We start from the raw sequence: 17662 nt of genomic DNA on the forward strand, positions 1-17662 counted from the left end.
GATTGCAAACAGTGAGTCATCATGTCTATGTGGCTTCCCATCCACCCTCAAAATTGCTGGGTATCTGATAAGGTTTTGGACGTCAGCACGAAAAAAAAAAAAAAAAATTGCATTACCAAGTTATTTTTAACATGTTAGAGAAAAAAGAAAATGCAAACAAAGACAGGAAAGGAATATTTAAATGTAGTATCTGCATGTCCTGCCTTACCTGCTGTCCATGATACTTTAGGAAAAAAACCCTAAGTGTATTTTATTAATATTCCTCAAAAACCCTAATATTAAACTTTTGCAATTATTTCTGCCTGAAACAGTGCACAGACCCAATTCAATCTTTGTTATGCAGAAACCTTCAGCCTTAGCTATGCTATATTTGTGTTTTATAAGTGTGATACAGTTTAAAAGACTTTCTGAGTAAAATTGGAAAATCTCCCAAAGACTTGCACCTTGTCGACACTGAAACATGGGCACGCTTGAAGCTTGAACAGCTTGAGTTTGTCTACACAGCAAGCATCAAAGCTGCACGTCATCTCAGAAAGATCGCTAAGACTTTGTTCTTTCACTAACTCAAGAGAAAATGGTTGAATAACTATTTATTCTACGGAAATCCACTGGAATACAATGGACTTACTTTATGATTATGATTATTGTTATTATAATATTAAATGTTAGTACTGATAGAACTGCATACATATACGATTATAAACAAAACATCATTGACATTATTAGACCTGAAAGAGATGGCTTTGATTTAATGGTCATCTAAATAGTTTTTATATTTAGATTACTTTTTGACCATTAAATCAAAGCCATCTCTTGTATCTGGTCTAATCATTTCAATGATATTTTGTTTATAACCATATTTGTATGCAAATAATTGTATGCAGTAATGAAAAATGACATAGCAATATCTGCAGCTGGTCTTGTCTTCCTTGCATATATTTAATTAATTTATTACCACCTACACAGTGCCTGCGCAGGGACGCAACAACTGAAATATAAATAAAGGATCAGCATAATTAGGTCTCATAGGCATGTTCCCAAGTAACTGTTCCCTTTTTGCAAAATGAGACTAAATACAGAAATCAAGCACTACAATCATCCAGCAACACACTAGCTCTGGTAAAGAGAGTGGGTGTTACTTGGACCATGTGCTGATCTGCCAAATGGTGCGAGAAAAACAGTGTAACTAATACTCACTGTTCCAGGTTGAGTTTGTTGAAAATCTCCACAGTACTTTCCAACACTTTATCCACATAGTCCACACGCTCAGGATAGCACTTCATCGCCAGATTGATGAGAGACACTTGGAGTGAAACAACATCTTCAGATGGCATGTCCTGACGAGACTGATGAGAAAAAAAATAAAGACGGCAACATTAATCATTTGTATTTTAGCTAGGGATTTTAATAAATTACTCAATATTTCAATAAAGCCACAGCATACCTGTATGACAGTTGCCACTTGCTGTGAAAAGATATCAAATAGCTTGATTTCAGCAGGAATTCCAGGTCCATCTTCTCTGTGAGCAAACAGGGCCAACCTGTGGGATGAGACAACAATCAAATAAGACACTATATACAGAGGCCTTAAACGTGTTTGTAAAGTAGAGCTGAACAGTGAATGAGTGGAACAACAAGCCACCTGTCAATAAGAGCAATGATGATATTCTTGACGTTCACGTTTTGGTGCAGCTCGGCACAGGAGCGAAGGAAAGGGTTCAACGTCTGCAGGTGGAACTCATCCGGAAAAACCTGCAAAAAAATAAAGTGCAGACAAAATTGTCAGTGCATTGTCAGTCAAGTGCAACAAGATGATGAGTGATAGTGCGGTATTTCTGTACCTGTATGATGCACTCCATGAGGTATTCCTGTGCTAGAGAGTCTCTACAGTTCACCACCTGCTCCAAGATCCCAGACAACACGATCTGTGTGGAGTCGACACAAATTTATTGCATGCCTAGTGCTGCCAAATCCTTTTGCAAACAAGATAACTGCAAATTACAGCACAAGTCTGCAAAGTTATGCCTACAGTCTACAGCATTATGCTGCTTTAAAGCCTCTATATGTTGAAAAGTTCTTGTTGGTGTTGGATTCTATATCTGCAGTATAGTATATAGTCTCATGTTCACCAAGGCCGCATTTATTTGATCAAAAATATAGTAAAACTGTAATATTGTGAAATATAACAATTTAAAGAACTGTTTTCTACTTTCATATTATAAAATGTCATTTATTCCCATGATGACAAAGCTGAATTTTCAGCAGCCATTACTCCAGTCTTCAGTGTCACATGATCCTTCAGAAATCATTCTAATATGCTGATGTTTTTCTTTTTTCCATTTCTTATTATTATCAATGTTAAAAACAGTTGTGCTACCGCTACTGTAGCTGCTGTGTGAACAGAACATTTTGTTTTGTTTCGCCGTGTAAAACAAATGAATTGTAATTGACTTTGCGTTTTCTTCAGGAAACTGATCTCAAGTGATATAAGTTTTTAATGACCATATGCTGGAGAAGGGTGAGACAACTGGCGAGCCACGTGATTTTTGTCAAAGAGCCACATGTGGCTTGCGAGTCATAGGTTCCCAACCACTGATTTAATAAAAATATGACACAGCCACATGAATCTGCAAGCCATTAGCTGTAAGTATGAAGGTGAAATACAGAATTTTAATTTAGCCATATCAAGCTAAAAATGTTCATTTACCTCTGATTAAAAAGCTTAAAGTACATCTGAAAAGCTGCTTTGCAGACAGTGTTATGCATATGTATGGGTACTTGAATTTAAAAATCAAATGAGAACATATTGAGCCCATCACATTGTTAATTCATGAACGTGAACGTAGAGTGCTTTAACAAACAGCTTTCAAAGGGCCATCAAAAGACGCTGTAACCTCTTACGCAGTTGTCATGCCATCAATGGCTCTTCTACCCAGTGATTATGGTAAGTGCTAGCCTGAGGTTGCCAGTGTTAGCAACAAATAAACGGGTAATCAAGGTCAAATCTAATTTCAATGCACCCTTTTAAACCTTTAAAAGAACTAGGGCTGCAAGAAATATCGAAATTATCGCAATATCGCAAATATATGCATATCGCAATATGTACATCACTGCATGATTTTAATACTTCAAAAGATTTCAAAAAGTCCATGTTTTAGGTCGATGCAGACAATAGACTGGACACATGACTGTAAAATACATGTGACATGCTTAATGTTATTAAATGCAGTAAGCGCAGTACACTCGTGCAGAGACCCCCTCTCGGACAGCGCGTAATCCCGAAATCAGTTCTCTTCCGCAGCTTACATGGTCAAATACACAAAATTACATCAAAATGCCTGTCTTGGTGAGTATTCACGTAAACACAGTCAGTTATGTCTTTAAGTGGACTAAACAGTTGAGAAAGAAAGCACGCATGTAACAATATATTGGATCCTTGCAGCTTATAAAGTGACAGCAACCTAATAAACCTGCCTCCGTCTGTGAGCTTAATGTTAATCAAACCACAAAAGACAAAGAGAAAGTTACTCACTGTTCTTGACAGAATAACTGTTGTAGCTTTAATACGAAACGGTGTGTATTTAATTCATAAAGTGAAGGCTAAGCAGTGTTTTAATTTCACGTTTGATTATTTAATTTTTGTTGTTAAATAAACCTAATGTAGGCCTACATGAAACCCTAAACCCCTTGGTTTACACTGATGTTAAAATGACACTATTTTATTTAATGCTAGAGTAAAACACTGCTGTTCACTTTCAGAGGTTGTAGGGATGCTTTACTTTCACAAAAAGAACGTGAAACATGTCTGTTGGTTATATCATTTTCAGTTTTTATATATATTTAAATTTTAATTTATTTTACAAACTTAAAGCATTATCATGTCACATATCGTAAATCGTATTATTTAACGAGTTACCTCAGTTTTCTTCAATATCACGCAACCCTGGAGAGCCCTATGGGCTTTGGAGAAAGATCATATATCTGCACTGGAATACTGAAACCAAAAAGCACCTGTTTGTACTTTTCCACATTGACGCCTTCCAGCTGGCTCAGTCGGACCAGATTGGTCCCTACAAGGATACGCAGCTCTTGCCTCTCCTTCTCTCTCTTTTCTCTGTCCCTACTGTGTCCCTGATGCTGCATCCGCACCCACAGTTTATTCATCTCAGCAAAATTCAGCAGTACAAAGTCAATGGAGTCATTAATGTCTCCGGTCATCTCTTCCCTAAATAAAACAGGAAAAGCACACTGGTTAGTCATTCAATTCTTAGCAGATAATGGGATTTTGTAGCGATTTATTTTGACGAAAGCTGTCTAAGTGCTCCATAAGCACTGAATGTGGGAAAATAAGCCTTTTCTAGCAATGGATTAAATTGTAATTTAGCACATAGGATTATGCTACAGTATCATTTAAATTGCTCAGTGTGAGTCACAACACTCAAAGGTACTTGAGGTGCAATCACAGCCATTAGATACAGAGTGTCTTACTCAGCCTGCTCTCCATCATCAGGCAGGATGTTGCGTGTGCACTGCAGCAGGTAGTTCCTGAGGAACAAGCCTCGGAGGGGATGCTGCACCCCACGACACATTTCCACCAGGTCCTTCAGTATATCTTTGCGGGATTGGGGGAAAGATCGAACGTACACCACTCCGACAGTTATCAACAGGTACCTGAGAAGTCAGACAGGGGGATTCGACAAGTTAATTGGCAATATGACTCACTGACTACAAAAGTAGAACAAACAAACAAACAAAAGCACCAGATAACAAAGGTACTTGAGGCCAGATAAGAGAACTTCAAAGCAAATAATATTGAGCCTCATTATAAAATGATGGATGTACTCATAAAGCATGTACACTAAAAGATGAGCGTTTCACACTGTATGCAACATTTATCAGCAGTCTTTTGCAACACAAGCAATGTAAAATGAAATAAGACATCTGCCAAGCTCCACAGTAACAGACAGACACACAAACACTTTCTTTTCTGTGAGTCTGACTGAATTCAGATGATTTAAGCAGTTTAGCTAGCTGCAGTCTTTGTAGATTATATTATTATTAAAGGACATTTTAATGCAAATTTTTAATTTATAAAAAAAAAAGTTAAAGGGTTAGTTCACCCAAAAATGAAAATTCTGTCATTAATTACTCACTCTCATGTCGTTCCACACCTGTAAGACCTTCGTTCATCTTCAGAACACAAATTAAGATATTTTTGATGAAATCTGAGCTCTCTGACTCCTCTATAGACAGCAATTTTACCACCACTGTCAAGGCCCAGAAAGGTACTAAAGACATTGTTAAAACCGTCAACGTGACTGCAGTGGTTCAACCTGAATTTTATGAAGTGACGAGAATTCTTTTTGTGCGCAAAAACAAAACAAAAATAACGAATTTATTCAACAATTTCTTCTCTTCCATGTCATTCTCCTATGCAGTTGATGTAGTAAACAGTGCAGTGTTTACTGAGCTGGCGTTCTGACGTAGAACACGGAAGCGCTGCACTGCGTTCACTACATCAACTGCAGAGGAGAATGACAGGGAAGAGAAGAAATTGTTGAATAAATTCGTTATTTTTGTTTTGTTTTTGCACACAAAAAGTATTCTCGTCGCTACAAAAAATTAAGGTTGAACCACTACAGTCACGTCGACTATTAAAGGGATAGTTCACCCAAAAATGAAAATTCTGTTATTATTTACTCACCCTCAAGTTGTTCCAAACCTGTATAAATTTCTTTGTTCTGTTCAACACAAAGGAAGATATTTTGAAGAAAGTTTGTTAACCAGGCTGCTTTGGGGCACCACTGACTTCCATAGTAGGAAAAAAAAAATACTATGGAAGTCAATGGTGCCCCAGAACTGTTCAGTTTCCCACATTCTTCAAAATATCTTCCTTTGTGTTCAACAGAACAAAGAAATTTATACAGGTTTGGAACAACCTGAGAGTGAGTAAATAATAACAGAATTTTCATTTTTGGATGAACTATCCCTTTAACGATGTCTATAGTACCTTTTTGATCCTTGACAGTGGTGGTTAAATTGCTGTCTATAGATGAGTCAGAGAGCTACTAGATTTCATCAAAAATATCTTAATTTGTGTTCCGAAGGTGAATGAAGGTCTTAAGGGTGTAGAACGACATGAGGGTGAGTAATTAATGACAGAATTTTCATTTTTGGGTGAACTAACCCTTTAATACCACATCATTACACTCAGATGAACTGAATGACTGGTGATTAGGGCTGGGCAAGGTTCTCTTTTTAAATCCTGATACATCTTTAGGAATTGCTTTTGATGACTTTTTTAACATTCTCAGAAGGCTCATAAGAGTGATTAAGCCATTAACAAATCACAGCTGTTGCAAGGACCATTAGAAATGTTCAATGCAGGCAAAATATAATTATATTTAATTAACATGTAACAATACATATTAACAAAAAGCAATATTTAATGAATCGCTTTTGTAATCTGTTCATTTACATTAACAAACCTATTAAATAAAAAGTAACCAGGCTTTCAAATGCTACAATTCAAAGGGTGAGCTATTTAGGCTGAACCGATTTGATAGAATGAACGTGATTTTTTTTAGACCTTTAGAATGAACTGATTCACCAGAATGAATGTTAGATTAGCAGAGAAGGTTTGATTATCCCCATCAACTCGCACAGCTGTAAAACTGTGCACACAAACATTAAAAACACCCACTGTACCATTTCAGACCTGCCAACCTTGGAAATTTTTTTTTGAGTACCAGTGTGATGGGATGGGGCATGGGGTTTGAGGGGAGGTCATATATATTGTCAAAATTTTGAAAATGCAAGACACGCACGCACGCACGCACGCACACACACAGACTCGCGCTTGTCAGTCATCCACAAACCACAGTACTTTCATAATCAATAAGCCATATAGCGATTTCAATTTTATTTAAATTTATTGTTCAGCCTTAATTGAGCATTTTATACCCGTTTACCTTAAGGAGTTAGAAGTACCGTGACTACTGTACTGTCCTCGCTTGAGAACTCAGTCAGATGGCAGGAGCGGAAGGGAGATCGAGCAGGCAGGATTTTGTGTTGCTGTCGATCTGCAGTCTCTTTTTAATGATAGGCCTTACGCATTTGTCAATCATCCCCACTTGCTTTTTGGGGAATGGACCCAGCGCTATGATTGGTCGAACTCTTCTTCTTTTGCTGTCGCTTGATTTGAGTACTGCGCCTGCACAGCGGAGTCACCAGGTTTTTGCGTAGTTTAGAGTGACAAATCGTACCAGCGTACTTTGAGGTCAAAATGCGTACATGCTACGCAAAATGTGTACATGTTGGCAGGTCTGCTATTTGGATGGGCTACACTTTGAACTCCCAATCCTGTTCTATAGCAACAGCAAATCAGAATCTGAATCAGAGCATATACAGTAAAATGGCACAAACTCAAAAGTTGATTATTTATTCCCGTGCCCAGTTGGCAAAAATGAGCTCTGAATGACAATGACAAAGTGCCACTAATGGCATGATGTAATTTACATACATTTAGCTCTGTACATTTACCTCAGGGCCTATTTAACCTAACAGAGTGCATCGGTCTTAAAGACCCACTGAAGTGCCTTGAAATGTGCAGCATTATTCAATGTGTTAAAGTAATTTCCACCGAAACAGGAAGACAGGGCGGGACATATCGAACAGCTCCTCCCTTTTTAAAATAGCCAATAGCATTTTGTTTATATCACAGCTCGGCCAGAGCCATTAAGCTCGGCAAAACCGCAGTTTCTTCCTAATCTCCCCCATATCGCTTTAAAATATAGCATTTTGTGCAGAATTCAAATGGGTCCGATACGTTTTGGGGTCTGAGCCGACTTGCGCTTATGATCCGCTCTGTGCTCTTGTGTCTCTGGACCAGAGCAGACTGTTTTTGCGCTGAGGCGGTTCATGTGACCCGTTAACGTGAAAACGGACTTCATTCGCATCAATGGAAAGCATATTTACACTGTCTGAATCGTTCCCTATCCTCTATATAGTGCACTATGTGCCATTCACCATGTAGAAACTAGTAAATGTGTGAACAAATGACCGATTTCAACCACAGCTTCAGCGTCTGTTTATAGTATAGGAGGGGGCGGGGCTTCAGATTCTAGTGAGAATTTGATTGGACAGAAGATTTGATGAAAAGCTGAAGTGCAGCGTGATGTCATAAAAATTACTGATCCATATTGCTGGAAGTGAGAAACTGTACATTTTAAATGCTTATATATTCTTAATGCGAATTTTGTCATTGTTTTGGAGCACACTAGCTTATAAATAACAGTAAGGCTAACATATTCACACTAAACTACCAAAAAACTTCAATTTTGATTTCAGGGGCACTTTAACAGAAGAATCTCCTGTCCTTCCATCAATGAATTCGAGACCCCATAAACATATCAGACCATTTCTGTTATCTATGTTTTTAGGGCTTGACTTTATGAAAAGATCAACTGTATTGGCTTCTAGCAGGTTAAGAGACTTTAATTTAAGAGAGAGACCAAGAGACCTTTAATGGTGCAGTCCATATAGAAAGATAGCAAATGAAAGGAGAGGAGGCAGAGAAGCACTGGGAGCTGCTCTAGAATTAGTTACCAACTAGATCGCAATTCGTTCAATGAGAGGCGTAGGCAGAACGGATAGCGGGCACAATGCCATGAAAAGGCTGCAGTTGAGTCAGAATTGGAGTGCACATCTCACTGTATGTGAGTGTGAGCGCCCTATGTTGCACAAGAGAATGCAGTCTATACCAATGATGGCCAACTCCTGATAACCATTATAACTTTTGTCATTTATTAAATGACACTCAGTGGAGCAACCCAGAAATCTGATTTTTTTTTTTTTTTTTTTTTTTTTTGTAGTTTGTTTAATCTAGTTTTCTGTATAAAATTGCAGTTGTTATTTGGTAGACAAACTGTTGGTGGCTGCACTTGTTTCCAGTGTTAATTTTGCTCACATATAATTTGTCAGTTTTCGTCAGTAATTTTTTTTTCATGAAAACAATAACTAAATCAAAACCATTTTTCGATGACAAAAAAATCTATTGACCTTTTCGTCAACAAATCTATTGACCTTTTCGAAGAAAATGCTAGGTAGGGACGATGGGAAGAGATTCAATCGGAATAAATCATTTTGCATGGTAGGGAGCAGGGCTCTACAGTGCAACTGAAAATTGAAAAAAATATTTAGGTGCACCAGATTTCTTGAACGCAATGGCCAGTCAGAAGCATTTAAGTTAGTCAGAATCCACTCATCCCTCAAAACGAAGGAGTTTTTGTCCAGTGCTGAGCACACTCACGAATCCTCTTATTATAACAAAGTGTAGACACGATTGATTGTATAGACAACTTAATTTATTATATAACAAAAGTTTGTGAGATCGCGATGAACTGAGATGGGTGACAGCTTTGTAGTGATTATACAGGGAGCACTCTTTGTGCACTTTCTAGGTTATATATAATCCATTCAGTATTTGAATTAAAGTTTTGTTTTTCATGCTGCTAAAATGGACCAACAACCGCTTACATTCTGCAAAAGGTTCTGACCTTACAAAGATTAAAAGAATAAATAAATAAATTTGCCCCTGGAAATCAATTTAAGGAGTCATATATCACCCTGTAATGGGAAGGTTAATTTCTGTCTTTAGGACAGTGCTCGTAAATATTTTAAAGAAATGTAGGCGTAGAGCCCTGTAGGGAGGTTAGATGCACACATTCAAATGCAACATACTGATCTACCCGGCAGGTTAAAAGCATACACTTGCTGCATGTCTTATAAAATGTTTTTAAAAAAGTCATTATCTGTGAGAGAGAGAAGAACAGACTTATGGATAAATTTCACATTTGATTTCAAGGAAAACAAGACCATTTGTAAACCGTGTGGAACGACAATCTCCAGGGAAAACTAAGAAATTAACAATATAATACAAGAATAAGGACTGCTCTACGGACCAACACAGTTGAAGGACAAAAAGTTTAACATGCATTTGCACGTGTTTTGCCCATTTAAACAATAAAGCAATTTTAAATTGTGTAAGAAGTGTAAGAAGACGCGAAAAATAACTCAATTCGGCAGGTTTTCTGTGTGCACATCTGAAGCACGCACACAGAAAGCTGCCTCTCTGACAGCGTATGGTGTGCTAAATTGAGTTCTCTTTCTTAAAGTAACAGTAGCCTAATAAACCTGCCGGTGTCTGAGTCGTAATTGATAAAAAGTGATAGTTCACCCAAAAATGAAAATTCTGTCATTAATTACTCACCCTCATGTCATTACAAAGACTTTAGTTCATCTTCGGAACGCAAATGAAGATCTTTTTGATGAAATCTGAGAGATTTTCTGTCTCTCCATAGACAGCCTACGCAACTGAAACTTTGTTTTAGTTTTACGATCTCTTTATAAACTTTTTGAAGTGTCAAAATTTAAATTGCGTAGGCTGTCTATGGAGGGACAGAAAGCTCTCAGATTTCATCAAAAAGATCTTCGTTTGTGTTCCAAAGATGAATGAAAGTCTTACAGATTTGGAATGACATGAGGGTGAGTAATTAATGACAGAATTTTCCTTTTTTGGTGAACTAACACTTTAATTCAAATAACAACAACAAAGAGAAAATCACTCACTGCTCTTAACAAAGTAACATCAGTTGCTTTAAAGGAACACTCCACTTTTTTTGAAAATAGGCTCATTTTCCAACTCCCCTAGAGATAAACAGTTGAGTTTTACCGTTTTCGAATCCATTCAGCCGATCTCCGGGTATGGCGGTACCACTTTTAGCATAGCTTAGCATAGTTCATTGAATCTGATTAGACCGTTAGCATCTCGTTAAAAAATGACCAAAGAGTTTCAATATTTTTCCTATTTAAAACTTGACTCTTCCGTAGTTACATCGTGTACTAAGACCGACGGAAAATGAAAAGTTGTGATTTTCTAGGCAGATATGGTTAGGAACTATACTCTCATTCCGGCGTAATAATCAAGGAACTTTGCTGCCGTACCATGGGTGCAGCAGGCGCAATGATATTACGCAGCGCCTGTGACCCCGTTTGCACAGGGAGCATGCCTTGCAACCATGGAGACATTTGTGAGAGGCGCTGCGCAATATCATTGCGCCTGCTGCAGATTTAGTCTAATAAAATTGCATGATATTTAGTCGACTAAAACAAACAATTCAGATGACTAAAATATGACTAAAACTAGATGCCATTTTAGTCAAAAGACTATGACTTAAACTAAATCAAAATTTGCTGTCAAAATAAACAGTGCTTGCTTTGCTTAACAATTGTTTTTAAAATAGGCCTTACTCTAAAGGTTTGTTTTTTTCTTCAAACAGATGCACTCCACCAATCTGTTTCAGCACATACTTCCTCGTTAAAGATGAACAGTCAATGAATGAGCTCTACAAAAATCAAACATCTTTCCAACTGTGCTCTCACTCAAATCCTCATCTTATCCACACTGCTCAATCAATAGCCGCTTTGTCGGGCCAGTGCGAGCCAGGGCTAACAACGTGCCGGGCAGGGCCAATAGTTAAAACTAATTTACAAATACTAATTTACAAAGCTAATTTTACTACTGCAGTGTAAAAAAAAAAAAAAAAAAATCACTATACTTACGAAATTCTCATTTTTTTTTATTTTACAGAACAGTTGTATTACAATAGTAATACATTTTTATCTTAGAAATAATAATTATAATAACATTAGTAATTTATTATTATATAATCCACCTTAGAGCCCAAGGAATCTCAGACAAAAGAGATTCAATTGATTAAAAAAAAAAAAATTATAAGAAAAAGACTATGATCAAAAGTTAATTAACTTATCTTTCTAAAATTATATCAAATATCTCTATTTTTCAAGGTATTGTATCAAAATTAGAAATTCCAGTATCATGACAACACTAAGGCCTGGTTTCACAAACAGTGCTTTAAGCTTGGATTAGGCCTTAGTTCAATTAGGACATTTAAGTGGCTTTTATAAACATACTTTAGATAAAACATTACTGGTGTGCATCTTGAGACAAAACAATGGCACTGACATATTATAAGATATATTGCTTTCAGTTAAGACAGCTCAAACATACATTTTAGTCTGGGACTAGGCTTAAGCCTCGTCTGTGAAACCAGGGGCATATCCTATTTTTTAAACTAGATTAAATCTAACTAGATTGATAGAACTGAGCGCACATTAATGGGTTTCCCAATTACATGATGTCTTACAAGACGTCTCTCCCTTTATTAGTTAGCTGAGGCAGGTGCAGAGTAAGCAATACCACTTGGGGTGTTTAAACTACAGGACCACTCAGTCCATGGACACGACAAGATCATGCAATACATTATTTACACACTCATGAACATTTATTACATAATTAACAGCACTTGTCATTGCCAATAATATCAAAGTATTATAAAAAAAAATTATTGTAAAATATTATAATATTATGAATAATTTTCCCTTCCTTCACACTGAATGAATCAGTATCCCATGCCAATCTTTAAGCTTTCCGTGCTATCAAGGAAGAACACAAATGTTGCCCAGGGCACGTTCGCTGTTAATGAAAATTGATGCTGTGTAATAGAATGAATGAAGAGAGTTAAGATGTTAGATTAAGTATTGACTTACTACTAAGTCAACAAGTGAAAGCACTGATAAACAGCTGGTGGTACGATTGGACTAGCTAAAAGGGAGCGAGTGCGGGAAAGAAACAACAAGGGAGAATCTGGGGGAGAAAATAGAAGGAGCGGCAAATATTGAACAGCTGGTGCCTCAGGAAAAAGTGTACTCATTAAATTCTCGATCTTAATAAGATCACCAAATAGATTCAGATTGCTCTAATGACAATTTTATTTTACAGTTACAATGTTACAATGTAACTAAAATGGTGCAATCTTGAAAATGTCTTAGAGTTGCACTAGTTGGAGAGATTTACTCATATACTCACAGTCTAGGGATGATGTTCCCTGCATACTGAACAAGCTCATAGAGGTCAGCCACCTTGCGGCCTTTGGCGAACTCATCTGTCAAATAGACCTCCAGGTAATGCAGCTCATCTGAGATGGCCATGTCTAAAACAGGAATTTAGTACAATAAGTGAAACTTCGACAGATGACATGATGTATAGCAGTTGTTAAAAAGAAATTACAATAAAGAACACCATTCTTTAACACTCAAGAAAATTCTTACTGTTAAACTTAAGGGTGCAAATGTGTTCTATTCTAGTGTATCGTCATTTATAAATGACGCAGAGAAAATTACATTTAAAATACAATAACAATATTCAACCAAAAAAAAATTAAAAAAAATAAATAAATTTTAGTATTATCATATGACCCCCTTCAGCCAATAAAATAGATGTATGTGCCATGTGCTTTTTTTTTTTAATGTTTTTTGAAATACGAAGACGGTCTCACTACTTTCCAAGCAGCAAAGTTGCATCTGAAGTTTTTGACATTTTCACATATGAGCTCCAATGGAATGTTATTAAAGAATTTTAATATTTTTTGAAACACTAAGACTTTTTCTAAGACTTGGCACTGACATGTTTTAAGATATGTCAGTGCAAGTTGCTTTCAGCTCAAACATACATTTTAGTCTGGGACTAGGCTTAAAGGGTTAGTTCACCCAAAAACAAGGGAGAATCTGGGGGAGAAAATAGAAGGAGCGGCAAATATAACAAAATAAACAGTGCTTTTATTAACACTAAGACTTTTTCACTACTTTTCAGATAGTGAAAATGCATTTGAATGTGTGTGAAGTTTCAAAAATAATTTACCCTAATAGGATAAATTCGGTTATAAATGACAGCACCCTAAAAAAGGCCAAAGGCCAGATGTAGAAAATTAAATTTGCAAAATGATTTTTGCCTTAAATATATGTAAAATATATAGTCATTTATTTTTCCTAGCTGTGATTTCATAATTAGTCCCAAAGTACATAATGCAATGAAAACACATACAGAGTTCGTAGTAGCTCTTGGGAGAAAGCATAGAAGTCCTCAACTCCCCCAACATATTTGAGGCATGTTTCAGTGCATCCATCAGCTTGTTCTTGTCCTAGATAAAGGAACATAAATACTCATGAACAGAGTAAGGGTGAAGCTTTCATACTGCCATGAGAAATACCTTAAGGTGCCTATAAATAAAATCATGTTTTATTTTCCAATTTGTTAAAATCAAAAAGGCATCATACTGCTATGGAAATTAACAGGCCTTGGGATACAGGTTAGCAGCATGTTACGGACACTGTAAACTTGCATGTACTTAACTCACCAAACAGCGCTTCATTTGAAATGACTGAACCTTGACTGCCTGCACAGCTTCATCCAACAGCTTCTCCTGCTCATCCTGGGGTGACTGCTGTGTGGTAGGCTGGAATAAACAAGTGCAGTAAAACAATCAAACGAGGACATGATGTCTCCAAACTTTAAAGTAGTTTTCTTTTTTCAACATTTTAGCAAGATTTGTTTGTTTAACCAGTCAAAAACTTGGATACAAAATTATTACCACTGTCTACATCTTAGATGTCTCTTTACAAACTATAATAGGTGCACCCAGTATTTTTTTTAACAGTAGTAGTAGTCCAACTCATCTATTTTTAAGGATTTAAGCTTAGGAATTTTAAGAACATGAGAAACAAATTCAGTTAAGTGCTCTTTAGATGGTATATTTACATAACCATTACATTTACATTACATTGTGAAATATTATTACAATTTAATATAACTTTTCTAATTTAATGGCCCAGTTTCACAGACGAGACTTAGATTAAGCCAGGATTAGGTCTTAGTTCAATTAGGAAATTTAAGTAGCTTTTATAAATATGCCTTAGAAGAAAAAAAAAAAAAACATTACTGTTGTACATCTTGAGACAAAACAATGGCACTGACATGTTTTAAGATATGTCAGTGCAAGTTGCTTTCAGCTCAAACATACATTTTAGTCTGGGACTAGGCTTAAAGGGTTAGTTCACCCAAAAATGAAAATAATGTCATTTATTACTCACCCTCATGCCGTTCCACACCCATAAGACCTGAATCTTCGGAACACAAATTAAGATATTTTTGTTTAAATCCGATGGCTCCGTGAGGCCTATATAGGCAGCAATGACATTACCTCTCTCAAGATCCATTAATTTACTAAAAACATATTTAAATCAGTTCATGTGCATACAGTGGTTCAATATTAATATTATAAAGCGACGAGAAAATGGTGCGCCAAAAAAAAAAAAAAAACTACTTATATAGTGATGGGCGATTTCAAAATACTGCTTCAGGAAGCTTCAGAGATTTATGAATCAGCGTGTCGAATCAGCGGTTCGGAGCGCCAAAGTTTGGAGCGTGTGTCAAAATGGCGGTTTGACACACGATCCAAATCATGATTCGACACGCTGATTCATAACGCTCCAAAGCTTCCTTAAGCAGTATTTTGAAATCGCCCATCACTATATAAGTCGTTATTTTGGGGTTTTTTTTTTTGGCGCACCAAAAATATTCTCGTCACTTTATAATACTAATATTGAACCACTGTATTCACATGAACTGATTTAAATATGTTTTTAGTACATTAATGGATCTTGAGAGAGGAAATGTCATTGCTGGCTATGCAGGCCTCACTGAGCCATCGGATTTCAACAAAAATATCTTAATTCGTGTTCCAAAGATTAATGAAGGTCTTACGGGTGTAAAACGGCATGAGGGTGAGTAATAAATGACAGAATTTTCATTTTTGGGTGAACTAACCCTTTAAGCCATGTGAAACTGGGCATATATATATATTTTAAAATTGAATTTATTTCTGCGATGGCAAAGCTGAATTTTTAGTGTCACATGATCCTTCAGAAATCATTCTAATGTGCTGATTTGGTGCTCAATGACCATTTTGGTCACACTTTATATTAGGTGTCTTTAACTTCTATGTACTTAAAACAGTGTATTTATTGTGTTTATGTTGAATTCCAAAACCCATTTGATGCTATTGCAATGGGATGTAGGTAAAGTTAGGGACAGGTTTGGTGGTGTGGTCAGGTTTAAGGATGGGTTAACAGTGTAATTATTATAGATGTAATTACAGAAATTTATTACAGCTGTAATTACATGTAGGCATTTTTAAGTATATTGTCAAACCATGTATATACACAATAAGATCAAAATATTAATATTAATGTTAGTACATAGTAGTTAAAAAAAACCTTAATGATCAATTTAATGCATCCTTGTTGAATGCTGAAAAAATGCCACAACTTTTGAACAGCAGTGTGTATGTATAAATGACACTTTCACTTATACATATTCACTAGTGTTCAAAAGTTTAATTTCAAATGCTGTAGCAGGTCACTATTTCTCACCATTTTTAATCACATTTTAGCCTTATATACTTATATACAATTAATTTGTCCTGTGGCATGAGAAAGGTATTTATAAAAGTACAAATATTCTAGAAATAGTCACAAAACCACTGTGCATAACTATAAATGTATTAGAAAAATGGTGTTTAAAAATTAAGTAAATGAATTATAACACTGCAGAAAATTGCTGTTACCGTTTGAAATGTCAAGCCTAATACCCTTTTACAGATAGAATGTCACGTGGCACATACTTTTGCCAATTAAAGTTCAGAAAGAATAACTTCAAGAATTGAAACAGTGACACTATATCAATCTGTTGATGTGTCTAATAAATGTCTAGATTATCAGTGCATATATAGTAGCTACATAATTAAAGTGTCAGTGGTCTACGGACTGGGATGGGGGTGACAGACGTCATGACAGTCTATGGCACACCTCTCTATTTCCTTTTAAGTCCAAACGACCCATCGTTAGTGGCAGTAACAGACAGTTACACTTTACATGAATAGCAATTTTAAAATAGTTATGATTAACAGTAAGCATAAGAGATTATGATCTGGTTTGAACCGAATGAATGAACCCGTGACCAAACAGCTTAAACTGAAGCTCATGTTATGCATACCCAAACCATTGCCATTATTTAAATATATGTAATGTACATATAAAACAACAACAACAAAAAACAGCTACACATAAACGTATCTTAGAGCACAATAAATAAAAAATGCTTATATAAACATAACTGTAATGAAGTAACAAGGCTAATGCTAGCATGATTAGCAGTTCAAATTAGCTCATTTTGTACATAACCTGTGGACTGTAATGACAACAAAACATAATAGCTGCAAGTTTACTAAACCTGCAGGCCGAATATTAAATCGCTTGTAGAATAAAACAAGAGAGAGGAAATAAATGAGAATAATTAGGTGTTTGTAGGCCTCCGCATCTCAAACGCTAATGCTAACGGCTATCTTCACAGACGCAAAACAGCCAATCAAGAGATCTCAGTGTCCCTCTGACACTACCACCGCTATACACAACTTAACGGCGCATATAAAACATCCAGAATGCAGTCTATACATACGATGATCCTAATATCTTACCATGATTATCAGGTATGTTAGAGGAAACACTGGATGACCCCCCTCTGAATGTGTCGTATCATGTGACTAGTGCTGCTGCTGCTGCTGCTGTTCCGCCTTACGACGACCGCAGCCCATACACAACACAACAAGCCTCGAGAGCTTTGTAATTCACCTCTAAAATTCTGTAGAAACAACATTAAGAATTACAATACATTTATTTACAATAA

The 17662-nt window shown here is 36.3% G+C and overlaps 1 protein-coding gene across 1 annotated transcript in view; it reads right to left on the reverse strand.

Annotated features, from left to right (window-relative positions):
* The window catches only part of vps35 (VPS35 retromer complex component), a 32335-nt gene extending 14720 nt beyond the window's left edge, over positions 1-17615 (reverse strand). The window contains exons 1-10 of the mRNA XM_051899153.1: positions 17454-17615; positions 14277-14375; positions 13964-14060; positions 12950-13073; positions 4489-4671; positions 4012-4225; positions 1842-1925; positions 1643-1752; positions 1445-1541; positions 1198-1346 (exon numbers count right to left, since the gene is read on the reverse strand). Of these exons, the coding sequence (XP_051755113.1) occupies positions 1198-1346; positions 1445-1541; positions 1643-1752; positions 1842-1925; positions 4012-4225; positions 4489-4671; positions 12950-13073; positions 13964-14060; positions 14277-14375; positions 17454-17456 (1160 nt within the window). The 5' untranslated portion in view covers positions 17457-17615. The remainder of the gene's footprint in view (positions 1-1197; positions 1347-1444; positions 1542-1642; positions 1753-1841; positions 1926-4011; positions 4226-4488; positions 4672-12949; positions 13074-13963; positions 14061-14276; positions 14376-17453) is intronic.
* Positions 17616-17662: the final 47 nt, after the last annotated feature.

The sequence above is a fragment of the Ctenopharyngodon idella genome, chromosome 7 (assembly GCF_019924925.1).
Source record: "Ctenopharyngodon idella isolate HZGC_01 chromosome 7, HZGC01, whole genome shotgun sequence".
Taxonomy (NCBI): Eukaryota; Metazoa; Chordata; class Actinopteri; order Cypriniformes; family Xenocyprididae; genus Ctenopharyngodon; species Ctenopharyngodon idella.